The following is a 27,405-nucleotide window of genomic DNA, read 5'->3' on the forward strand; positions in this document are numbered from 1 at the left end:
ATTTGGATTACTATTTTAAGATTCATATCACTATTTTAATTCTCCTGAGCCAGTACAGAGCTAAGTAGAGATAACTTCTGGCATTCTTTTGTTATTTTGTATCTGCTGAATGAGCTGTTGTTAATCTTATTTTCATTAGTTAGAGGTAAGCTGAAGCATTATGTAAAATAAAGCCCATAATTTGTCTACATACAAATGCAAAAGGAAGTGGCAGGTCTTCAGGCACAAATCTACATTTACATTTACATTTACATACATACTCCAGAAGCTACCATATGGTGCATGACAGAGGGCACCAGTATTAGTCATTTCCTTTCCTGTTACACTTGCAAATGGAACAAAGGAAAAATTAATGTCTAAATGCCTTCTCACAAGCCCTAATTTATTGTATCTTGTCTTTGTTTCTTACATGAAATGTACTTTAGCAACAGTAGAATCATTATGCAGTCCCCTGCAAATGTCAGTTCTCAAAGTTATCTCAATAGTGTTTTACAAAAAAGAGCATTGCCTTTCCTGGAAGGATTCCCATTTATGTTCATAAGGTGTGTCTGTAACACCCACGTGTTGATCGAACCTACCATTAACTAGTAAAGCGTCCACCTCTGAATTGCTTCGATGTCTTCCTTTAATCCATCCTTGTGGATGGGTATCCCAAACAATCGAGCTGTACTTAAGAATAGGTTGCACTAGTGTTCTGTACATGGTGTTGTTTATAGATGAGCTACACTTCCCTAAAACTCACCCAATAAACTGAAATTGACCATTCACCTTCCCTAGTACAATCTTTACATACTCATTCCATTTCATATTGCTTTGAACTGTTATGCCTGGATATTTAATCGAGGTGACTATGTCAAGCAGTACACCGGTATTTGAACATTACAGTATTGTTTTTCTTATTCATCTGCATTAACTTACATTCATGACACCAAATAGAAATTCTGCCTACATCATCTTGTATCCTCCTACAGTCACTCAACAATGATCTTTCCCATATACTACAGCATAATCAGCAGACATCTGCTGATTGCTGCTCACCCTATCTGTCAGATTACTTATGTATACAGAGACCTTATCACACTCCCCTGTGACACTCCAGACAATACCCTTGTCTCTGATGAATATTCACTGTCCAACACAATGTATTGGGCTTTGTTGCTTAAGAAGTCTTCGAGCCACTCACATATTCTGTATGACTGCACCTTCATTAATAATATCTGCATTGGAATAGTGGGGAGGGGGGGCACTGTGTCTGACTTTCTCCAGAAATCTGCTGGGAATGTGGAACTTACTTATTCCCTTCAACCAAAGTTCACAGGATAAAATGTAAGAAAGGATCAAGCTGAGTTTTGCATGAGGAAGGCTTTCTAAACCCACGCTCATATGTGGGCAAAAGTCTTTCTGTCTAAATGAAATTTATTATATCTGAAGATAGAATTTGCTCAAGACTTCTGCAGCTAACCAATGTTAAGGTCTCTAATTTTGCAGGTCCATCTTTTACCCTTCTTATATACAGAAGTCACCTGTGCTTCTTTCCCAGTCACTACAGACTTTGTGCTTGGCGAGCTATTTGCAATAAACACAAGTTAAGTAAAGGGTCAATGCTATAGAGTACTCTCTGTGAAGCCAAATGGGGAGTTCATCCAGACATAGTGACATACGCTTTCAACTCTTTCAGTTGTTCATCTATGCCAGATTCCCATTTTTATATACTCCATACAGGAATCTGTGCAATAGCCAAATAATGATATGTCTGTATGATCCTCCTGCACAAATTGTTTGTTAAACAAAAAATTTAAAACTTCAGCTTTCCTTTTGCTGTCTTCTATTGCTACACCAGGCTGGTTGACAAGTGACTGGACAGAGACCTCCAACCTGCTTACTGTTTTCACATAGGCCCAAAATTTTCTTGGATTATCAGCTAGATCTTTTACTAAGGTATGATGGTGGAAGTTGTTGCATATTTCATGCATTAATCTCTTTAGATGCATAAATGTTTACTAACTTTTGCCTGTCAACATTTCCATATTCAATTTTGAACCAAGGCTCCAATAATCCCTGTTTCAACATCATTATCTGAATTTTGTTATTAAGCCATGGTGAGTCTTTTGCATTCTTAATCCACTTACTAGGCATATACTTCTCCAGAGTGTGGTCCACATTTAAACATAGCCCATAATTCCTGTATGTCTGTAATATTGGAACTAAATTATGTCCATTAGTTGTACAAGTGCGACACTAAGAATTGCTTACCTGCCCTTTCCAGCATAAAAACTCTCCTAGACTTCTTGATAGATACATTAACTTTACTAACAATTAGAAATGATGATGGCCCAGATAAAACCACCATCAAAACCTCATAAAATAAAAATTAATCAAGCTAAACCAAAACTCTTAGTTGTGAGTAAATAAAATATTATTGTCCAATGCTCACTTAACAATGAGCAATTGGAGACTGTTGAATCCTTCAACTATTTAGAGAGCAAAATTACATCAGATGGAAGATCAAAGGAGGATATTACAAGCCAAACCAAACCAACCAGGAAAACTGCTTTTAAAAAGAGAAGAAACCTTTTTGCATCTGGCTGCATAGAGAGACATTTCAGAAAAAGGCCTCTTCCAGATGTTTGATTGGAGCATACTGCAGTACAGAGGTGAAACGTGGACACTCGGAGAAGCAGATAAACACAAAAAATAGCCTTCAACATATGGTGATACGGCAAAATGCTAAAGATCTCCTGAGTGGACAAAGTGTCGTATGAAGAGGTGCTCCACAGAGTGCAGTCATGTCTCAAGAACCTTATCCAGCACAGAATGGACACATGGATAAGCCATCAGCCGAGACACAATGGTGTCATTATAATATCATTGAAGGGATAGTAAAAGGGAAGGACACAAGATGCAGAGCAAGACTGCATTACATCAACCAGATGATGGAGGATACCAGCTGCACCACCTATACTGCTCTCCAGAGGAAGGCTGAAGACAGAAAAGCATTGCAGTTTGCTGCAAGTCAACAGAATGGTTGCAGACCTAAGAAGAACTATCATTGCTAAGATGAATCATGATCACTAACTCTTGCCTCGACAGGCTCTGCCAATACGATCAGGCCTGTTTGTTGCTGCAGGGTCTAAAATATTTGTACTTGATATTGTCGAACTAGCTGCCAAAGACAGTTTTCGGAAAATGTGTTTCTATCACCTACAGTGAAGCCATAGACATTGTAGTTTATACTTGGTAGGTTAAAGTCGTCTCCAACTAATACTGCATGATTGAGGTACTTCTGTGCTATGAGCATGAACTTTCTTTGAATGATTCTACAACTGCTACGCCAGAATTGGGTGGCCGATAAAAACACGCAATGCTTCACAGTCAGATTCAATTTTGACCTCAATGGACATGATATTTTTTTGTCAGTAGCAATGAACACTCCTCCTTCTGTGACATCTAATCTGTCTTTTTGATATAGATTCTATAACTCATTAAATATTTCAGAACTGTCTACTTCAGGTTTCATCTAGCTCTCTCCTCTGGAGGACAGTAAATTTTGACAGTCTAAGCATCTTTACTTTGTGCATGATTTGCTTTCCCTCTCTGCATGTCAACTGGCGAATATTAATAAAAGGATCTCAAATTAATACCTAAGAAAAAAATAAAAAAGTAAAAAAAGTTCATTTCACTCTGCTATCCGAGCAGCTGCTTCCTGTGTGTGTATGCTTCCCTGGCCTGTCTAGAAAAGTCCTACAATTCTCCACCCAATATTACAAGTCCACAAATCTGCAGCCAAGACCATCATAGCAACAGCGGAACCTTGGCTCCTGATCAATTCTGGATATGATACTGAAAATTGTGAGTTCTGTTACACGCTGAGACAGCAGCCTGCAGCTGTTGGTGAACTGTGGCATGTTCATCTTACATGCACACATAACATGGAAATACCCCATCCATCCTACTACTACTACTACTACTACTACTACTACTACTAATTTAAGAATTACTCTATAAAAGCATGTAGAATAGGGTAAGTAAGTAACCTTTTTCTCTCCTGGTGTGTCACACAGGCTAGCAACTGATTGAGCCACCTCAGGTAGTCCCTGAGTGTTCAAAACAAGTGACAACTGGAGTACAGGCTGGGTAAATCTTCACTACAGTTACTAAAATGAGGGATTACATATCTTAAAAACACAAACACACAAGGAGGTTAAGAATTGCACTATAAAAGCACACAGAAAAAGCTAAATCAATAGCTTGCTATTCTCCTGGTGTGTTACAGAGGCTAGGTTATAAAATCCAGGAGTCTTAGAGCCAATGGTGTCTGTATACAGAAATGAAGATAAAGGTGTCAAAGCGAAAAAAATAGAAACTTTTGAAAATCAAATGAGGTAGTTGTGTAGACCTGGCAATACAGGTACTGGAGGTAGTGTGATTCATGTCAGTAAGTAGATATTTAATCTGGATGTAATGGGTTTCTTACTTTTTTGGTTACTATTTTTTCTGGATATGGGGTGCACTGGTGAACAGGTACACTTTTTGGAAGTTAAACTATTTTTGTTTGGGAACTTACCAAAATATTAAAACAATTTTTACTACTACAAGGTGCAAGAAAAAAGGAATATGAATAGATGGTCTGGCATTCAATGTTAATATTGTGATATTGCTTGCATCATTAGAAGAGGCAGTTAAACAAAATATGCAACTACAGAGACAAGTGGCTAAATCAGGCTTACAGATCTCTATTGAAAACATGCAGTATGTGACAAACACCAAGGCAGGTCTTAAATGAATGGCAGTAGGATGGAAAATTGAGAAGATGGGGATATTTAAATACCTAGGAGAATGGATAGAAACTGGGTTGACAGAAGAGGTAGAAACGGGTGCATGAATAAACAAAATGAATTTAGCACACAAATCAAGTACGAACATCTACAATAAGAAGAATATTTCGATTGGTGCAAAATTGAGATGTTTCTGCACTTAACGGTTATACTCAACAGAAACTGTTAACCTAGTAAGAATAGGAGCCCTTAAGAGACTAGAAATGGTGGAACAAAAAATTCTCATGAGGATATTAGGACCTCAAAGAACAGAAGATGGTCAATTTAAAAGATGAGTGAACTAAAAGCTGTATACCAAGATAGAGAGACTCTCAGACATAATCAGAAAAATGAGGAACATATTCTTTGCAAGCTTTTAATCTAGAACAGGACATCAATTATTCACATTTTTAAGTGTTCTGCTGTTGCTTTCCCTGAAGAATTGGCTCCCATATCCCCAGTGCCATTCTGAAAACTGAAACAATCTACTGACTGTCCCTACAGATGTTCACAACTTGCGTAAACCATTTATTTCATCTTTGATAATCATTTTTGTCATTTAAATAGTTACATATAACTGTTCTTTTTTTCTTTTACTGTTGTTGTTGTTTTTGCTTACATTTTTACTGCACAGTTTTGACAGCTTGGACACCTTTGAACCATTTCTGAGACATTTCTCATTGGCGTAAATTAGCCTCAATATATTTAAAGTCAGTGAGCTCCTTGTAACCAGCTATTGCTTCTGTAGTTCTTAATCATGGAAAGAGACAGGCGTTCCCCCACTGTATACAGTAATACAATGTCTAAAGGTGTCTTTAACATGCAATAACGAAATATATTCTCCCATAGACAAGCACTACACAAGTTTTGTCTCATAATCATATGAGAAGTAGAAAATTGAAACTGCTACACGATAAGAGGGAATGAGTCAGTGACATTAATACAAACACAAAATAGTCATAAGTTCAAACCAAATCCACTGTCCTAAATGATGATGTATGCCAGTATAATGTAAGTAATAAAATTCTCTAAAAATTTGAACTGCCTATTTGTGTCTGTAAAACGATACACTTTGACTTGGTTAAGTAACCAGCCCAATAAGGAATTTATCATAAAAATATACTTGTACAATTAAGTCATAATAATATTCATAATCTAGTTTAGACTTGACAACATTTCTTCTCTTTTTTTTTTTTTTTTTCATTTTTCATTGCTATGATCAACAATTAATGTATACCTTCTTAAGAGATAAGAGCTAGTAACTATGCTGACAATCTTACTTTTCTTTAATACAGAATGGTGGAGTATGTGTTGATGGAGTTAATGATTACACGTGCAAATGTCCAGGAGATTTCACAGGGAAATTCTGTGAAGTTGCTCCAATGGTTGCAATGATGTATCCAAAAACTTCACCATGTCAACACCATGACTGCAAAAATGGGATCTGCTTCCAGCCAATGGACTCCAATGATTATGTATGCCGATGTGCACCTGGTTATACAGGTACAGTAAATAAAGACATGAGGATTGCACCAGCTGCTTTCGTAATGAAAATTGCAAGCAGTGATATAATGAACATTTTCCTATGCTTTCAGGGAAAAGATGTGAATACTTGACAAGTCTGAGTTTTGTGCACAATAATTCTTTCGTGGAGCTTGAGCCTCTCCGGACCAAACCAGAAGCAAATGTAACAATAGTATTTTCTACAGAACAAGAAAATGGCATTCTTTTGTATGATGGACAATCAGAACATCTGGCAGTAGAGCTGTTTAATGGAAGAATAAGAGTGAGCTATGATGTTGGAAACTACCCTGTGTCTACAATGTATAGGTGACGTAAAGTTCCACTAAATTATTGTCATAGCCTAGTAAATAACTGTGCAAAAGGGTACAAATGTAAACTTTCACACTGCAGAGAGACTAGAGAGAAACATCCAGTGGTATACATGATTTCATAGTTTTCCTCCCACTTGTATGAAGTCTTCTTATCTCTATAATTAAATACAATAACTGTAAACACAACTCGTCCTTGTAGAGATTCTGTGCTAATGCAGGTATATGCTCAAAATTCTAGCAAAATTTTCTGTATGGGAATCTCAAATTGTTTGAGTATAAGGCTTATGATTACATGACATATAGAAGTTTGGATCAACCCTGCATGCATGCTCAGGTAGCCAAAGAGGTTAAGGTGACAACTTGTATTGTTGTTGTTGTGGTCTTTAGTCCAGACACTGGTTTGATGCAGCTCTCCATGCTACTGTATCCTGTGCAAGCTTCTTCATCTCCCAGTACCTACTGCAACTTACATCCTTCTGAATCTGTTTAGTGTATTCATCTCTTGGTATCCCTCTATGATTTTTACCCTCCAATACTAAATTGGTGATCCCTTGATGCCTCAGAATATGTCCTACCAATTGATCTCTTCTTCTAGTCAAGTTGTGCCACAAATTTCTCTTCTCCAAAATTATATTCAATACCTGCTCATTAGTTATGTGATCTACCCATCTAATCTTCAGCATTCTTCTGTAGCACCACATTTCGAAAGCTTCTATTCTCTTCTTGTCCAAACTGGTTATCGTCCATGTTTCACTTCCATACATGGCTACACTCCATACAAATACTTTCAGAAACGACTTTTCCTGACACTTAAATCTATACTCGATGTTGACAAATTTCCCTTCTTCAGAAATGCTTTCCTTGCCAATGCCAGTCTACATTCCATTTTATGTCCTCTCTACATCAACAGCTGTCAGTTATTTTGCTCCCCAAATAGCAAAACTCATTTACTACTTGAAGCATCTCATTTCCTAATCTAATTCCCCTCATCAGCTTGTAATAAGTGGGAAACCTGGGTTCAAGGCCTGGTCAGACATAAATTTTCATGTGTCACAAACAGCTGAAATCAATGTTTAGTTGCAGAATGCAAAACTATTTCGTACTATAACAAGAATGAACATCAGCAATAAGTTACTTTTGTTAATTTGTTTTATGAATGGTGTTCTTTAAAAAATGAATTAAGAAACATGTTTTTTCAGTTTCTGTAAACTTGATATACGTCTTTTCTATGTATCTCCTCTCAGTGTAAAGCTTTTTAATAAAGCAAGAATGCCAGTTTTATAAAACACAAATGGCATTATTACTCGCATATTCTGGCGAACTGCAATAATTATGCCTGAAACTATAGAATATAGGTTACACAACCTAATATGTACACCAAATGTAAGGAATAAATTCATCAATTCAGTCTTTTTAAATTAAAAAAAAAAAAAAAAATGTTGCATATAAGATGTTTATGCTGAGTTGTTGTTGTTGTTGTTGTTGTGGTCTTCAGTCCTGAGACTGGTTTGATGCAGCTCTCCATGCTACTCTATCCTGTGCAAGCTTCTTCATCTCCCAGTACCTACTGCAACCTACATCCTTCTGAATCTGCTTGGTGTATTCATCTCTTGGTCTCCCTCTACGATTTTTACCCTCTACGCTGCCCTTCAATACTAAATTGGTGATCCCTTGATGCCTCAGAACATGTCCCACCAACCGATCCCTTCTTCTAGTCAAGTTGTGCCACAAACTTATCTTCTCCCCAACTCCTCATTAGTTATGTGGTCTACCCATCTAATCTTCAGAATTCTTCTGTAGCACCACATTTCGAAAGCTTCTATTCTATTCTTGTCCAAACTGGTTATCGTCCATGTTTCACTTCCATACATGGCTACACTCCGTCAAATACTTTCAGAAACAACTTCCTGACACTTAAATCTATACTCGATGTTAACAAATTTCTCTTCTTCAAAAACGCTTTCCTTGCCATTGCCATTCTACATTTTATATCTTCTCTACTTCGACCATCATCAGTTATTTTGCTCCCCAAATAGCAAAACTCCTTTACTACTTTAAGAGTCTCATTTCCTAATCTAATTCCCCCAGCATCACCCGACTTAATTCGATTACATTCCATTATCCTCGTTTTGTTTTTGTTGATGTTCATCTTATATCCTCCTTTCAAGACACTATCTATTCCGTTCAACTGCTCTTCCAAGTCCTTTGCTGTCTCTGGCAGAATTACAATGTCATCGGCGAACCTCAAAGTTTTTATTTCTTCTCCATGGATTTTAATTCCTACTCCGAATTTTTCTTTTGTTTCCTTCACTGCTTGCTCAGTATACAGATTGAATAGCATCGGGGAGAGGCTACAACCCTGTCTTACTCCCTTCCCAACCACTGCTTCCCTTTCATGCCCCTCAACTCTTATAACTGCCATTTGGTTTCGATACAAGTTGTAAATAGCCTTTCGCTCCCTGTATTTTACCCCTGCCACCTTCAGAATTTGAAAGAGAGTATTCCAGTCAACATTGTCAAAAGCTTTCTCTAAGTCTACAAATGCTAGAAACGTAGGTTTGCCTTTCCTTAATCTAGCTTCTAAGATAAGTCGTAGGGTCAGTATTGCCTCACGTGTTCCAATATTTCTACGGAATCCAAACTGATCTTCCCCTAGGTCGGCTTCTACTAGTTTTTCCATTCATCTGTAAAGAATTCGCGTTAGTATTTTGCAGCCGTGACTTATTAAACTGATAGTTCGGTAATTTTCACACCTGTCAACACCTGCTTTCTTTGGGATTGGAATTATTATATTCTTCTTGAAATCTGAGGGTATTTCGCCTGTCTCATACATCTTGCTCACCAGATGGTGCGAGTTTTGTCAGGACTGGCTCTCCCAAGGTCGTCAGTAGTTCCAATGGAATGTTGTCTACTCCGGGGTCCTTGTTTCGACTCAGGTCTTTCAGTGCTCTGTCAAACTCTTCAAGCAGTATCCTATCTCCCATTTCATCTACATCTACATCCTCTTCTATTTCCATAATATTGTCCTCAAGTACATCAGCCTTGTATAGACCCTCTATATACTCCTTCCACCTTTCTGCTTTCCCTTCTTTGCTTAGAACTGGGTTTCCATCTGAGCTCTTAATGTTCATACAAGTGGTCCTCTTATCTCCAAAGGTCTCTTTAATTTTCCTGTAGGCAGTATCTATCTTACCCCTAGTGAGATAAGCCTCTACATCCTTACATTTATCCTTTAGCCATCCCTGCTTAGCCATTTTGCACTTCCTGTCGATCTCATTTTTGAGATGTTTGTATTCCTTTTTGCCTGCTTCATTTACTGCATTTTTATATTTTCTCCTTTCATCAATTAAATTCAATATTTCTTCTGTTACCCAAGGCTTTCTGCTAGCCCTCGTCTTTTTACCTACTTGATCCTCTGCTGCCTTCACTACTTCATCCCTCAAAGCTACCCATTCTTCTTCTACTGTATTTCTTTCCCCCATTCCTGCCATTTGTTCTCTTACGCTCTCCCTGAAACTCTGTACAACCTCTGGTTCTTTCAGTTTATCCAGGTCCCATCTCCTTAAATTCCCACCTTTTTGCAGTTTCTTCAGTTTTAATCTACAGTTCATAACCAATAGATTGTGGTCAGAGTCCATGTCTGTCCCTGGAAATGTCTTACAATTTAAAACCTGGTTCCTAAATCTCTGTCTTACCATTATACACTCCTGGAAATGGAAAAAAGAACACATTGACACCGGTGTGTCAGACCCACCATACCTGCTCCGGACACTGCGAGAGGGCTGTACAAGCAATGATCACACACACGGCACAGCGGACACACCAGGAACCGCAGTGTTGGCCGTCAAATGGCGCTAGCTGCGCAGCATTTGTGCACCGCCGCCGTCAGTGTCAGCCAGTTTGCCGTGGCATACGGAGCTCCATCGCAGTCTTTAACACTGGTAGCATGCCGCGACAGCGTGGACGTGAACCGTATGTGCAGTTGACGGACTTTGAGCGAGGGCGTATAGTGGGCATGCGGGAGGCCGGGTGGACATACCGCCGAATTGCTCAACACGTGGGGCGTGAGGTCTCCACAGTACATCGATGTTGTCGCCAGTGGTCGGCGGAAGGTGCACGTGCCCGTCGACCTGGGACCGGACCGCAGCGACGCACGGATGCACGCCAAGACCGTAGGATCCTACGCAGTGCTGTAGGGGACCGCACCGCCACTTCCCAGCAAATTAGGGACACTGTTGCTCCTGGGGTATCGGCGAGGACCATTCGCAACCGTCTCCATGAAGCTGGGCTACGGTCCCGCACACCGTTAGGCCGTCTTCCGCTCACGCCCCAACATCGTGCAGCCCGCCTCCAGTGGTGTCGCGACAGGCGTGAATGGAGGGACGAATGGAGACGTGTCGTCTTCAGCGATGAGAGTCGCTTCTGCCTTGGTGCCAATGATGGTCGTATGCGTGTTTGGCGCCGTGCAGGTGAGCGCCACAATCAGGACTGCATACGACCGAGGCACACAGGGCCAACACCCGGCATCATGGTGTGGGGAGCGATCTCCTACACTGGCCGTACACCACTGGTGATCGTCGAGGGGACACTGAATAGTGCACGGTACATCCAAACCATCATCGAACCCATCGTTCTACCATTCCTAGACCGGCAAGGGAACTTGCTGTTCCAACAGGACAATGCACGTCCGCATGTATCCCGTGCCACCCAACGTGCTCTACAAGGTGTAAGTCAACTACCCTGGCCAGCAAGATCTCCGGATCTGTCCCCCATTGAGCATGTTTGGGACTGGATGAAGCGTCGTCTCATGCGGTCTGCACGTCCAGCACGAACGCTGGTCCAACTGAGGCGTCAGGTGGAAATGGCATGGCAAGCCGTTCCACAGGACTACATCCAGCACCTCTACGATCGTCTCCATGGGAGAATAGCAGCCTGCATTGCTGCGAAAGGTGGATATACACTGTACTAGTGCCGACATTGTGCATGCTCTGTTGCCTGTGTCTATGTGCCTGTGGTTCTGTCAGTGTGATCATGTGATGTATCTGACCCCAGGAATTTGTCAATAAAGTTTCCCCTTCCTGGGACAATGAATTCACGGTGTTCTTATTTCAATTTCCAGGAGTGTATAATCTATCTGAAATCTGTCAGTATCTCCAGGCTTCTTCCATGTATACAACCTTCTTTTATGATTCTTGAACCAAGTGTTAGCTACGATTAAGTTGTGCTCTGTGCAAAGTTCTACCAGGCGGCTTCCTCTTTCATTTCTTAGTCCCAATCCATATTCACCTACTACATTTCCTTCTCTCCCTTTTCCTACTACCGAATTCCAGTCACCCATGACTATTAAATTTTCGTCTCCCTTCACTATCTGAATAATTTATTTTATTTCGTCATACATTTCTTCAATTTCTTCGTCATCTGCAGAGCTAGTTGGCATATAAACTTGTACTACTGTGGTAGGTGTGGGCTTCGTGTCTATCTTGGCCACAATGATGCGTTCACTATGCTGTTTGTAGTAGCTTACCCGCATTCCTATTTGCCTATTCATTATTAAACCTACTCCTGCATTACCACTATTTGACTTTGTATTTATAACCCTGTAGTCACCTGACCAGAAGTCTTGTTCCTCCTGCCACCGAACTTCACTAATTCCCACTATATCTAACTTTAACCTATCCATTTCTCTTTTTAAATTTTCTAACCTACCTGCCCGATTAAGGGATCTGACATTCCACGCTCCGATCCGTAGAACGCCAGTTTTCTTTCTCCTGATAACGACGTCCTCCGAATGGAGGAATATTTTACCTCCGGAATATTTTACCCAAGAGAACGCCATCATCATTAACCATACAGTAAAGCTGCATGCCCTCGGGAAAAATTACGGCTGTAGTTTCCCCTTGCTTTCAACCGTTCGCAGTACCAGCACAGCGAGGCTGTTTTGGTTAGTGTTACAAGGCCAGATCAGTCAATCATCCAAACTGTTGCCCCTACAACTACTGAAAAGGCTGCTGCCCCTCTTCAGGAACCACGCATTTGTCTGGCCTCTCAATAGATACCCCTCCGTTGTGGTTGCACCTACGGTACGGCTATCTGTATCACTGAGGCACGCAAGCCTCCCCACCAACGGCAAGGTCCATGGTTCATGCTGAGTATCCTCATTGAATTTAGATGTGACAATAACATTAAACATATTACTTTACATAATCCTGTCACATCAAGGAAATAAGTATACATATGTGTATCTTAATATTTTCAATCAATTAACGAACAGACCTATGACAAAGGCAATTCAAAATTCTTCCACTTTTCACAATGTAAAAGACACACAATGACATATTTAAAATGAATTGTCATCATCCTCTTCTCCCTGTTTTTTGTCAATATCAAGTACGGGGGATTGAGACACCGTATTCTCTCATGTGGTAGCAATGAAATGACAGTTAACTTCCAGCCATAAGTCATGATTTAATTCAAACAGTATGCACTATTCAAAAGATAATTATCATGATTCTCTTCAGGTACATCCCCACAGTATACTAAACAGATAAAAGATAGCCATTTACCCTCATTGTAATAATAGGTTCACCAGCATTATGTAAGTCTTGTGGAACACATTTACTGACATTCAGTGTTTTTAAAAACGCCATAATCTTTTTACCACCCATAAGAACAATTTTTACTTTTTTGTGATCACTTTTGATATAGTATTTACTGCATCTCGCCTATCTCCTAAAGCTGTTCATTAAATAAAAATTTCTGCCTACAGGTAAATTTCCTTCAGTCTACTTTTTTAAATTTCTTTTCAATGATTATACAAATGACTTTTTAATAAAAAGTTTTGAACAAGAAAACTGCTTTAAGTGTTCTGTGCTTATAAGCAGTACAACGAATTACTTTCACTCAGGTATACAGAAAAGTTGTGCAATTTGTTCTAATGATCAGTGTAATAATAAAAAAGATTAAGACAAATATCAAAACTTTACTAAACCTTGCAACAAGATGATACTATTACTTTGCAGATAATCCTAAATGATTTTGTCAGTGAAGTTTGCAGAACTAGCCTGCATTCTTATACAAATATAAAAGTTTTTGCATCTCACGAGATGATAAAACTTCTTCACAACCTTAAATGCCTTGCTTATCTTGCTGTTTATTTGCTTATTTGATATTACAGTTTTACAGAGGTTAAATATTTTAATATCTCTTTTGTTAAAAATCTGGCCCTTAGAGCTGCCACTCATGTTTATTATTTTTTAAAATGATCTTTCTGCCTTCATTCCCACATAAATTTACAATGAATAAAAGTTTTGTTAAAAGAAATCATAATATTCTGATATGCTAGTTTCATGATTCTTCCATAGTTTGGAAAGTATTGTGTCAGTCAGTTCTACCAGAGACATGCAGCAAAACAATTTTTTGGCCATTCTCTGTCTCATGAATTATTTATAACAGAGCTCTGCAAACAGTAATGATGACCTGTACACCACAATATTTTCTTTCAGCTTTGAAATGGTATCTGATGGTAAATACCACACAGCTGAACTGCTTGCTATCAAGAAAAATTTTACATTAAGAGTAGACAGAGGCCTAGCTCGTAGCATAATCAATGAAGGTGAACATGAATACTTGCGACTTACTTCACCTCTGTACATTGGTGGAATTCCTCCAGAACCTGGTGAAGAAGCTTTTACACATTGGCATCTCCGCAATCTGACAAGTTTCAATGGTAAGTTCTCTTACACTAATGTCTCTGGGTCGAACAACTTTAAAAATCAGAAAAATAGATGAAATTGTTATTTCCAGGTTGCATGAGAGAACTCTGGATAAACCATAAGCCAGTTGACTTTGTTAATGCTGCTCGTCAGCAGAAAGTAAATCCTGGTTGTTCTTTGATGCAAGAAGAGCCAGTTGAGGATAGGGGTCTAGCTGATGATGACGATGATGAAGAGAGTGAGGAAGATGAAGTGGATGCCTGCCTGAATAATCAATGTCGTAGAGGTAGCAAATGTATTCCAAAGAAGAACGGCGAGTATACATGTCGTTGTCGACCAGGTTGGGGTGGTCGTTACTGTGAACAAGGTGAGCTGCCTCAAGCTGTTACTGGTGAGTGGAAGAGATTAACACAAATTAACAATCTGAGCACTAGTAATTATTGCATGATTTGGACATGATGGAGTAATGATGAAAGTAATGCAGCCCTGAAGGTAAGTTGTAACGTACGTGTGTGTGTGTGTGTGTGTGTGTGTGTGTGTGTGTGTGTGTGTGTGCTTTTTACCAAAGTAATTACTGATAACTCAGAATATTTTGATAACTGTTACACCCAAATTCTCCATCGAGAAAAGGTGAAAAATTGTGTGCAATTAAAAAAAGAGAGAACTGCTTCTGGCAGTAATAACAAAGATACAAAACCTCATCACGAGATGGAGAGATGACTCTGTATCTGGTAATATCCTTCAGATCCCCAACATATTCTCCCGCTGACATTTGACTCACAATCTCAGGGAAAATGTCACAACTGTACAAGACAGACACAATGTAATATTAAGACCCTGAAAAGCTTCTTTGACTGATTTATCACTTGCCAAGTTCTTGTCATTTCACGAATGATCTGGTGTCTAATTGAATGAAGCTTCCTTCACTGCATTTGTTATGAAGATGGGTGCCTTGGACACTAAGTACCATTTTACGAGTGATCTGCACAGCACCAATCAACACAGACCAGTGTAGGAGTTCCCATTTTCAATCACATTTTATCTACTGCAGCAATGTCATAGTTCATGAAGTTATGCAGAAAACATGCTAAATTTATTGGAGAACAGTACACTGTCAACAAGAGTAAGGGGAATAACTGAAAAATTAATGGAGAGCACATACTTGAAATCAGCATAGTTTTGAAATCATAATGACAACTTAAAATGCATATCTCCAACCAACAAATCAGAGAAAGCAAATTAGGTGTAATAGAGTAATAAAATAACAAAAAAAAAATCCAGTAATATAAATACCAAAGTATTTAATCTCTTAGTGGACCTCACTATATGAACCAATTTTTAACACTTATCTTTTACTGGCTTACAATCAATAAACAATGTGAGAAAGTCTCCCAAATATTCTCCACATTTCTCACAGATATGACAGCACAACTACAAGTTCTTGGCCTGCCAACAGATGACATCTACATCAAGAGCTCCGTTTTTTCCTGCATTGACTCCAGAACTGATTATGGTTCTCAGCCAAGTGTAGACTTGAATAGGCTTCAAAAGGTCCTGTGACAAGCTAGGTTGCAACTTCCTATACTTTCACCAAAGAGTTCAGAACTAAAGAGCCCCCTGAATGGCTCAGGAGTGTACTACACTTAACAGGCTCCTACCAACGTAGCAGATTGTATGTGGGGTGCACACAAGGGTTTTTAAATTAGACAACTCTGCATCCAGTCCAGATAATAATAACTGTACAGGAACACTGAATTATTGGTGTATGATCCACAGATATGCCCCTCGCCCCCCTCCCCACACACACACACACACACACACACACACACACACACACACACAGATGAGACAATTAAATTCCTAGTGATCAATTGGCAATATATTTTTTGCCTGTTTTTTAAGTGTTCCTAAACTGCAATGCAGCTCTCTTGGGAAGCAGAAAGCTGGCTAAAAACTGACACTGACAGAGGTGAGATTTTTGCAGTACACAAAAGTGTACATTGAGAGGGTAGAGAACAGGAAATGGGTGTGGTGTATTTGTAACATTAAGAAAGAAATTCAAATTTACCAAGATACAAATTCAATCTGCATGTGAGATTTTTTGAGCAAGGCTCACTGGTAATTATTTTTATTAACCTATAATTGGCTCCTTCTATTGACCACCAGTCTCACCTCCAGGTACAACCGAAAACTTTGGGCAACTTAGGTACTAGCAAACTGAAGTTTCCCTGATCATACTGTCATTACTGGAGGAGAATTTAATCTTCAAACAATCAACTGAGATAATTAGTTTTATAAGTGGTAGTCTTGACAAGACAGCCTACAGAATGTCAGAAGAGCAAACCAAAGACTGCAATTCATTGGCAGAACACTTAGAAGGTGCAACAGATCTGATAAAGAGACTGCTTACACTACACTTGTCTGCCCTATTCTGGAGTATTGCTGTGCGGTGTGAAATCCTTATCAGGTTGGACTGACGGGTGATACTGAAAAAGTTCAAAGAAGGGGGCTCATTTTGTATTATCATGAAATAGGGGAGATAGTGCCACAGACATGATATGTGAATTGGAGTGGCAATCACTAAAACAAAGGCGTTTTTCGTCGCGACAGTATCTTCTCATGAAATTTCAATCACGTTTTCTCCTCATGGAACAATTGGTGGTGGGAGAGGGCCTGCAAGATATACACTCTGTAAAGAAACTTCTAAAGAACTGCAACTACAGCATTTCGCTTCTCGTCTCTTTTTTCTTTATTTTATTATTATTATTATTCGCGTAACAACTCATATATTAAATGAAATATGTTACTACGAAAAGAGACCCGAAATACCTTTTAGTGATGCTGTGCTATGCCTTTCTTTAGATCATTAATTTTCAACAAAACAAAATGTATTATGTTCCAATTGTTCTATATCTGGCTTTCTATTAAAGCAGTTATAGTACGCAATGATTGTTCAACATCATAATCTTGCAGTGGATTTTTGTTAATAGTAAAACAGCAATAAGTACCACGGCTAACACGAGACTATTATCGGAGAAAAAAAGATGTTTTTACTGTAAGGTTGCCAGACCAGAACTACGTACAGCAAGACTTCTTTTATATGATGAAAATTAAATTATCTTTTTGCACTATTATTAATATATTATCAGCAGCCCGCGTCAACCTGTAAAACACATCGTAAAATCTGCTGCTCTGCTCTGCAACTTCGAAAGCTGAAAGAAATAATTTTTCACTTCACTATTACCTGACCGCTTCTTTGCGGTATGATAGATTTCATTTACTGCAATTTAAATGAACCGCGGCAGCGGCTGGCTCGTTCGTAGCACCGCTCTGCACCACGAATAATATTTAAACAACTGAAAATGTCTTAAAGGGATGGGATAAAATACCAGGCAAGCTTGACAGAAATTATAATGCAATGTTTCACTAAATAACTCTATTCAAAACATTTAAATATCTTAATTATTACACACCTTTTTAACATCTCGCTTAATGGCGTCCCTCTTACAAACTTGACAAAAGAATGCTACGCTAGCATACAATATCATGTCACAGGCTATCCTTCTCACGTAACTCCAAGAAGAAGACAGAGAAATTAATGTTCGTTCTGTACTATTTATACTAGTCACATATTCTCATCTTTGTTTGATATTTATCGTCTGTGGCGGTTTCAGTACTCGCCGACACAGATATTATCTAAAATAAATAATTAAAAAAAATACATAATTTTATATAATAACAAAACATGATACACAATGTTTTCTCTTTATCACATAATATGTCCTTTGCTAAGAGACGTTACAAGCATAATAGGTGTGAAGAAAAATATATGTCAAGTGAGATATTTTTGGTTGTTAACAATTACTATAGCAGAAACTTATTGAAAGATCCCTAACAGAACCCAAAGAAATTTTACTCATATGTAAAAGCTATCAGTTAGTGCTCACTTATGAATTACGTGGGCACTGAAATTGGAGGTACCACAGCAAAAGCAAATAGATGAACTCAATTTTCAAATGTTCCTTTAAGCAAAATCCAGGTGTGCTGTGCCAGTTTAATTCTCACGTTACTGCAAAGGGGAGTGATTTAAATACTACTACCAGTGGCATAAAGAAACAGCTGAAATTGCTAAAACTGAACAAGGCCCCAGCACATGATGGAATCTCTATCAGATACTATACATAATTTGCAGCTGGCTAGCCCTTCTTTAACCATAAATATGTATCATAAATAAAAAAAAAACAGTGTCAAGTAGCTGGAAGAATGCCTGGGTCATGCCTGTCTACAAAGGAGATTACTTACAAAACATTTAAGAGATTCATCCTAGAATATTGTTGAAGTAAGACTAACAGGGGATACTGAATATACACAGAAATGGGCAACTTAAATGGTCACAGCTTTGTTAGACTCATAGCAGGGTGCAACAGAAATGCTGAAAATCCTAAGCTGGCACAATTATTGTGTGACAGCCTACTTATAAATATTCAAAAAACGACAACTAAGCGCACATTACAGAATCCTACTTGTCACTCCCTTAGGGAGAGGCATTTAAGCAGTCATTCTTCAAATGGTTCAAATGGCTCTGAGCACTAAGGGACTTAACTTTTGAAGTCATCAGTCCCCTAGAACTTAGATCTACTTAAACCTAACTAACCTAAGGACATCACACACATCCATGCCCGAGGTAGGATTCGAACCTGCGACCATAGCGGTTGTGCGGTTCCAGACTGAAGCGTCTAGAACTGCTCGGCCACTCTGGCCGGCAGTCATTCTTCCTCCACACTATACGAAAAGAACAGGAAGAAATTTTAATGTGTGGTACAATCAGAAGTACCCTAAGCCATATATTTCAGTGGTTTGCTGAGTATTAATGTATATATTGTGTAAATAAGGCTTCAATTTCTTGTGCAAAATAAGTTTTGTTGTATGTTAATTATGCTGTGCAGTTTTTTATTCAAATGGATAAATTGGAAAACTGTGCTGTCATAATCCTTTTGTTTTTGATTGTTCAACACCAGCAGAATTCGTTTTTCTATTAGCAATGGGAGTCATTCCCGACTGTTCAGTAGGTACATTAAGTGACTGGACAACCTCTCAATTAGTTATCAATTCTGTATCACTGTAGAATAATGTTTCTGTCTGAGAATGATTACGTTCGGCATTTTTGTCACTTAGGGACTGTGCATATTTTAAAATAGTAATTTCCTTCCGACATATAACACAGATTCTTAAACCACTGACAGTTTGTGGGTACAGTTCAGGCATCCCAGATGTGATGTTTCTGAGCTTTCTGCTGTCTCAAAAAAAGTGATTTGTTTTCTGTAACACATTGCAACTCTATATTCTCAGTTTGTCTGCTTCCATGTTGAGGGGGGGGGGGGGGGGGGGGGGAACATTCAAACACACAAAATGTTAAGGTACAAAATCACTTGTTTACAATTATCCAGTAAGTATAACATTTTCATGATTGATTTTAGGTCACTTTATAGTTTCCAATAACATCTTGTTTTACTGAAGCACTACATATTTGACCTAAACAATAAGTAATCTTTAATACCAGTTCAGAAGTAATTAACTTATTACACACAGCCAACTCAGAATACATTCACTCAGGAAGGGCTGCACTCGCTCTATGACAGTGAGTATACAGTCGAATTATTAGAAATGGAGCTTCTGTCTTCATTTTTTTTACTAATGAAGAAATTATCATCCCAAATTTATATTTTGGCCTGTGATTTACAACACTACTTGTTGCTCATGGAATAAATTTGGAAATTTTAAAATATGTATTTTCTGAAAAAAATTAAACTTCTAAATTTGTTCCAAAAAGAATTTTCTTATATGAACTTTTATATTATTGTATGTCCGCCCCAACAGCTGAGTGGTCAGCACAGTGGTCTGTCACACCAAGGGGCCCGGGTTCAATTCGGAGATTTTCTCTGCTCAGGGACTGGGTGTTGTGTTGTCCTCCTTATCATTTCATCATCATCAGTGGAAGGCAACGGGAAACCACCACTGGAATCACTTCCCTAAAAGCTCATGCGGTGGACCTCTCTGACGAGGCTTCCCCCATGACAGGACCTGCTGTAAGGCAGAACGCACAAAGGGTGTGAAAAATGCTGTAAAATGGTATTCGCCCCAGGTCTTTAGCTCAGTTAGGAAAACTTCTATAGTAGTTCTAAAAACTGCTGTTCACTGTTTTTACTCCTTTATGATAACTTTACAGCTCTGTAATTCAGAAACAAGTTTCCATATCTGAGTAACATTTCCTAATTCTCGAAGTCTATACCAACAGTACATCTGAAACAAATTTCAAGAAAATCTGAGATGGCGAGGTTTCGGCCATGAGTTGATTTCACATGGAATAATCCCTATTCAGATTCTCTCAATTTCAGTTAATACTTCTGGACTGAGAGGCTGTGGTAGATATATAAAATTCCTCCCTAATGTTTTGTCTCCAACTGTAGGAGAAATCTTTGGAGGTAAAATAGCAATTGCAACAAGGGGTCAAGGAGCCCCTTAATTTATAGAGCTTTATGATTTGGGGGGCACTTCAGCCCTTGTTCCCGCAGTCAGAGACGAAACACTAGTTAATAGTTATAAAGTACACACCAATCAGCACTGTGAACTGACTCATTCCATGACCAAATAGGTCACATTATCTCACAAAACCTGACAAATACACTTTATACCATGAATAATGTGGTCACTTAAACAGTGACACTTGAGCCTCCACCATCATGTGACATCAAGGAAAGTTGAATGGATAGCTGAAATGGTCAAGGTGACTGCTCGTGATAAGTGGGAAACCAAGGTTTGAGTCCCCACTCAGCACAAACATTCATATGTCACTATTGGATCTATACCTAATAGAGCTGATGTCATGGAATTTGCACTCCTATTAGCCAAGGTTCATACTTTTAACTTCTAATGCTCCTCCCGTCCTTCATCATTTCTGCGTTTGTTCCTTTTGGTCAGCCATATATGCTAGTATAATGAGAGAGAGAGAGAGAGAGAGAGAGAGAGAGAGAGAGAGATGGGAGTTCAAATTGCAAAGCAAAGAATCATGTCTACTTTCAACATGCCTGTCGGCCTCTCAGCACTTTATTTTTTAAGGTGAGTGGTGGTTTCGTTGCTTACATTTCATTCAGAACTTTACATTATTAAATCATTGTAAACTGCATGATTACACAGAAAGTTACTACAGGCTTGAAATAATACATAATGTTTTACTGTTTGCTGTCCCAAGTCCCTTCTTTGCTTTTACACCTGAAACTTCCACAATGGAAATTTACTTCTTAAAAATAAAGACAAGGTGGATGTGCAAGTTTATTCATTTAACAATGTGGCAGACATCATTTAACATTCTACATGATGTTTCTGAATTATATAACACTACTTCCGTGAGTACCAATTTTCAGAAGAAGTGCTTTGCACTTTTCATTGCTTCAGTAAAGGAAGTAAGATTTGGGTTAACTGTCCCATCAACTATATTCTTTATTATGTGCTTGCTGTTCTAATTTATATCAATACTCCATTTTGAATGCATGAAGCACGCTTTAAATAATGGTTAACACTTGCTGTTCATTAAAATACCATCTTTATGGTGTCTGCTTCACTTCATGTTCTAGTATACTGGACATACCTGAATAGGTAATTGATAATGACAGGCAAATTACTTGAAATTTGGAACTCGGTTTTCAGGAAACATTTGAGTGATGCACTGCTTGTCAGCGTAAAGGAAAACAAAATGTGTCTTTCACATATGTTTTCATATTTGATAAGATTTTGTACAAGTATATTTGTGCCATTGCACCGAAGTATTCAGGCAATTTTCCCATGTTTCTGGATATAGTTCTTATGTTAAAAAACAGAATTTACAATAAGAAGCTAATAAATTTATCCTTCTCCACAACTTCCAGCTCCAACCTGTCGGAAAGAGCAAACTCGAGAGTATTACACCGAGAATGGCTGCAGGTCACGCAAGCCTGTGAAACTTGCCAAATGTGAGGGCACTTGTGGCTACAATTGCTGTCGTGCACGGAAAACAAAGCGGCGCAAAGTTCGCCTAATATGCAACGATGGAACACGCTATACGACAGATGTTGATATTGTGCGAAAGTGCGCCTGCACAAGGAAGTGCTACTGACTATCCGGCCCCTCCTACACTCAACATGTAGCCCTGCCTGCGCAACACGACACAGTCGACTCTACCACACAACGGTCATTCACCTCTCATCCTGAGGAAAGTTATACTATGTGCATCATCAAAATTGCTATTTTCTATTTTGTAAATATTTCCATCTTCAGTGCACTATTTATTATTATTTCATGGTCTCTCTGTATTTGTTTATTTCTATTGCTCCCATAATGCCTACAAATACTTTCCTTACTGATGCAACCTCATCTAAAGACAATGAATTTGAACTTTTTGTGTGGTCATAATAGGACTAAGTTGTTTTATTTATATTTTGTGTCGTCTGCTTGCGTATGGATGGAGATAGGAGGGGCCTCGAAATCGAGATGAGCTGACAGCTTAATCAGAAGATGTGGCTCAGTGCATAGTTTCTCCCCTGTTTAATAAAATACTGTATATACAACAAACATTTTCTGCAGGATTTCATGAAATCACAAATCATTAAACCCAAAATGGACCTTGTATGTACCTGTCATTTTGCAGTGCCCGTGCAGCATTTTATTTTATTATTTGTGTTACACTGAATCTGTAACATGTACATTAGGGTATTGGAAGATGAAACTCGTCGTGTTGTGCATATTAGTTTCTTTGTTTAGTGTTTTCAAATGAAAGACTTGTATTTATGTAAAGAATGACCTGTACAATTTAACCTACAGCTTTCAATTTGCTGTCATGTTACCACACAAATGTGTAATACAGACATAACAGATTCACACGGATGATAGTTTTAATACATGTGATTATATTTATTATGACACAGTTCATTTTTATGTAAATAAATGAAGCTTATTAGACATTAGAAAATACTTTCTATATGGACACTGGCTGCTGATAGATTATCATCAGTGAAAGAGCTTGTGCTTATTGTTAATTCTCATGTATACAGTATTTGATGTCCTAATTTAAAAATAGTGAGCTATAATATTTTTTGTTTGATTGCTATATTTCTCTGAAATGGAGGATAAGCTTTCCATTATACTGTATAATGTTTCATGAGAACTATCATGTACTGCATTTTACACTGACATCTTGACTACTGGTAATGTTCAACACTGGAGGTTTGTAATTACCGAGTGTTCTTGCTAACATGTAATACATATTACCAACTAGTGTCTGAATCTCTTTTGACCAAACTGTTGTAGAAAACAAGAATTGTATAATTTTTAAATATACCTCCTAAGACTTCCTGTACACCAAATATGTTTAAAGTGTTGTAAATAAAAGTCACAACTAATAATTTCTCTTGTTATGAGTCTCTATACTAAACAGATAGTGTTAGCTTTGAATAATGAGGCTGTCCATGAATTACACTGCAGTGTAGGTAAGGGGAATATGTAGCCTTCTAAAATGATACAACAGCGCAAGGAGAAAGCGAGGCATAATTAAGTATGGCATCACAGAAGCTTCATAAAATATTAAATTTTATTTATGTCCCCTTGTTTCAAATAGCAATTGTGTCTAAAAAATTGTTTCTCAGAATTATTAAGGCCAGGGAAAGGAGGTATCTCATTGAGGCCTATCTGTGAAACAGTGGACACAGTACTACCCCAGGCTTACTAGAAACAACTTGTACAACATGCATGCCAAAGTGATTCATTTCTGGTATTTCAGTAGTCATAGTGTTTTCGGATATGATGCATTTTGTAGCGAGCAAGCGTGTAATGATTCTAAGTAAGCAGCTGCTAATACTGGATATTTCAGAAAGAATGGTCAACAGTTGTAACCTGGTAGCTACGCAATCAATCAGTAAAGAAAAACTGGTACTGTATAAATGGTCAAGAACTAGAGTTTAAGATGACTGCCGTTTTCTGCATTGTGCATGTGTTCTGTGACAAGTGTTTTTAATGCTTAGTTTCTGAAACACACATTATTATGTGAAATTTCCATCTTAAATGGTTACAGCATTGTCTTTTACCTAACTTTCAGGACTATCATGAATATTTCGATACTCTGGGGGAGGGGGGGGGGGGGGGGGGGAGGGACAGTGTGAGTTAATTTATGGACAGACCCAAACTGGTTTCTACAACATTTCATAGGACTTCTTCAAAAATTAAGCAGCTTGTGACAACATATTTCCCAAATGTTATAGCGTGCATAAAAATATTTATAAAAATATATATACTGCTCCAAATGTAAGGATTTCACGTAACAGGGGCACAGAAAATTCTGCTCATCAAAGTTCTCAGCGATGGTCAGACATACGATTCCTTTTGGCACTCAAGAACAAGAGTTCTTCCTTTTTGGTTTCCAGCTCTGACCATTAATATTGCAATGGGAGCTGAAATGCCATGTTATGAAAAACGTATTTTCCAGAAACTGATCATTCTGTTCCATTCTACCTCATCCATAAGGCAATATTGTACTCTTTGATGTACACTCTGGCACTTGCTGTCCGGCTCTCATTTTGATGACTGCGGGTTAGGTGTAACACTGAGAACGCAAATATAGAACAAACTCCATGGGGGTGTGTGTGTGTGTGTCTTTTCTTTTCCCCCCATTTTGTCTTTTTGTCTCTATTAGCACCCACCACACACTCTCCCCCCTACCCCTCTCTGTTTCTCACCATTTATTTTATCAGTTTTTAATGGCACTGTTTACTTTTTCCTTGCTCATCTTTATTTCTCATTTTGTCCAGAGAATGGACTGAAGTGGAACAGTGCTTACCAATACACTGTCTTTAACCTCCTACTTTTTCTAATGCTGCACCCTTCATTTTTGTTTCTCCTGGTCCTCACAGCAGGTGGGTTCATCTCACTGTGGGCTCTGGACAACTTGCCCCCTTCTTTCTAAGCTTCCCCTCTTTAATCCCTGAAGAAGAAAAGCTAGGATTAGATTTTTTAAAGTGTCTATAGTAGTACAGTAATTATTCATCCTGAAAGTAAGTGATTGCCAGTTACCATTTACTTTGAAATTGTATAGACTTGAAAGGTGAGTCAGGGAGAGAGAACATCAAATCACTAACACTATTTTTGGCAGCCTTAAAGGAACTTTCCAAGCTCTACATTGGAAATAAGAAGAAGGAGAATATAAAATCTTTCTCCCTCACAGTTTAGGGACAAAGTCTGACTCAGCATAAAATTTTAAAAGTTGCAAAACACTTTTGGTATTGTCGATTAAATTGGATAACAGATCCTCAGAAGTCTGAGAGGTTCCGTCATGTCAACAAATAAAATACAAGTAAAAGTATGATGTACACATGGGGTTTTGTTGCAGGCATCCCATACTGATGCAACAACTTGAATAAGGCAGCTGTCAGTCACAGGGTAATGAGCATTGGCTCTATTGGGCAACACACCACGGAAAAGTGAATTTTCTTGGTCTCAGTTTGTTGTTTGACACCTACGACCATTCATCTTCCCAATGACCCATTATTTCGCTTTTCTTAGTGAGCCATCAGAATTACGAGGATAGGACTGCCTGCAGTAAGGATTTCCAACAGAAGTTGGTTGCTATGCCTATTATATCAATGCATCTATTTCTAACAATGCATAGGGTGGAGAACTTCATTTCCTTATTTTCAGAAATTCAGGAGAGTATTGTAGATATCCCACTTTTTTCTGTAAAGTACACTTCCTGTATTGACCAAAGAGTACTCAAGGAGTCTAAGGCAGGTGGAAAGTTTCTAGTATGCTCAAATATATTTTAGATAGTACAAAGTTCTGCATCATCTACACTACAGTGTTAATATTGTGAAAGGGAAAGTCGCTACTCACCATATGGCGGAGATGCTGAGTTGCAGATAGGCACAAATATAGCTTTAGTCCAGTAAGGCCTCTGTTAAAATTATGCTAGGCTCAAATTGTGATGTGTATAGTGCATGTGGTGCAGTGCGTGTTTTTGTAACTTCACAGCTTCAAATGCAGCCACACAAATTGTGACGCGACGCAACTGGAACACAACATGAGCATGCGCCAGGCCATGCAGCATTGTGGTTGTGGCACAGTTTCTCGCACCACACGTTTGTGAGCATTGGGGGAAGGGTGAGACAGGGAGTGGGAAGACAGTCCTGCCATATGCCCATGTCAGCATGACGCGTATGGGCAGCAGAAGTATTGCCAAGCCGAAAAATCAGCCTTACGGTACACTGAGTTTTATTGTTACTGAGTAGTGTTTTGTTTTTCACCATTTAAGCGCTCCATATCTATTTGTTAGATCACAATAGTTATCCGTTACATATATCTGTATACTTTTTTGTTTTGTTTATTTTTTGTCAAGAACAATGCACAGTTCAATAACTGGTCAGCCACTAGCCACTGGGATTACATCTTCTGCCTCCACAATGTTTTCAGATTGCAGGAAGGGACAGACGATTCTTCGTGAAGGTAGTGAATAAGGAAGTGAGGAATATTATAAAATCATGTGATCTAGAAGCCAGGCAGGAAAGTAAAACAGGGTTATCTACTTGCTGCCTGTTATGCTGACTTATCTCTACGATCTGTTACAAAAAGTCGAAAAGGCATTATTTCCAAAGGTATGACCCCCTTTGAGCTCCTGGTAAAAAGCGTCTGAGATATGAAGTACTATAATTATTTGGATATGGATGTAATAAGAGACATTATACTATGTACATGTGGACAACACATTTCCACTGCAAGCTAGAAACAGTCAAGAAACCCTCAGGAATAACGTTTTAATCGGCCCAGCATGACGAGAAAAAGCATTTCAGTAGTTGCATACACACTATCAGAATTAATAAACTAATTACACAACAGGCTACACAAATGAAGCACTGGTCGGTATTATTCTGAAAGCATGAGTATCCTGAAAAGAGTGTGGTGATTTGATATATTTATTTTGTTGAAATGTATTGCTGACAAAGGCAGATCTACTTTCATGACAATGTTTTT

The 27,405-nt window shown here is 38.5% G+C and overlaps 1 protein-coding gene across 3 annotated transcripts in view; it reads left to right on the forward strand.

Moving 5' to 3' along the window:
- Window positions 1-23,780, forward strand: part of LOC126259302 (protein slit) — an 839,566-nt gene extending 815,786 nt beyond the window's left edge. For 2 of the 3 annotated variants that reach the window (XM_049955969.1, XM_049955970.1), the window contains exons 28-32: window positions 6,110-6,317; window positions 6,410-6,644; window positions 14,152-14,375; window positions 14,453-14,752; window positions 22,284-23,780. In XM_049955969.1, the coding sequence (XP_049811926.1) occupies window positions 6,110-6,317; window positions 6,410-6,644; window positions 14,152-14,375; window positions 14,453-14,752; window positions 22,284-22,510 (1,194 nt within the window). In that variant the 3' untranslated portion in view covers window positions 22,511-23,780. The remainder of the gene's footprint in view (window positions 1-6,109; window positions 6,318-6,409; window positions 6,645-14,151; window positions 14,376-14,452; window positions 14,753-22,283) is intronic. The other variant, XM_049955971.1, reaches the window with a different exon arrangement.
- The last annotated feature ends 3,625 nt before the right edge of the window (window positions 23,781-27,405 follow it).

This window comes from Schistocerca nitens, chromosome 5 (assembly GCF_023898315.1).
Source record: "Schistocerca nitens isolate TAMUIC-IGC-003100 chromosome 5, iqSchNite1.1, whole genome shotgun sequence".
Lineage (NCBI taxonomy): Eukaryota > Metazoa > Arthropoda > Insecta > Orthoptera > Acrididae > Schistocerca > Schistocerca nitens.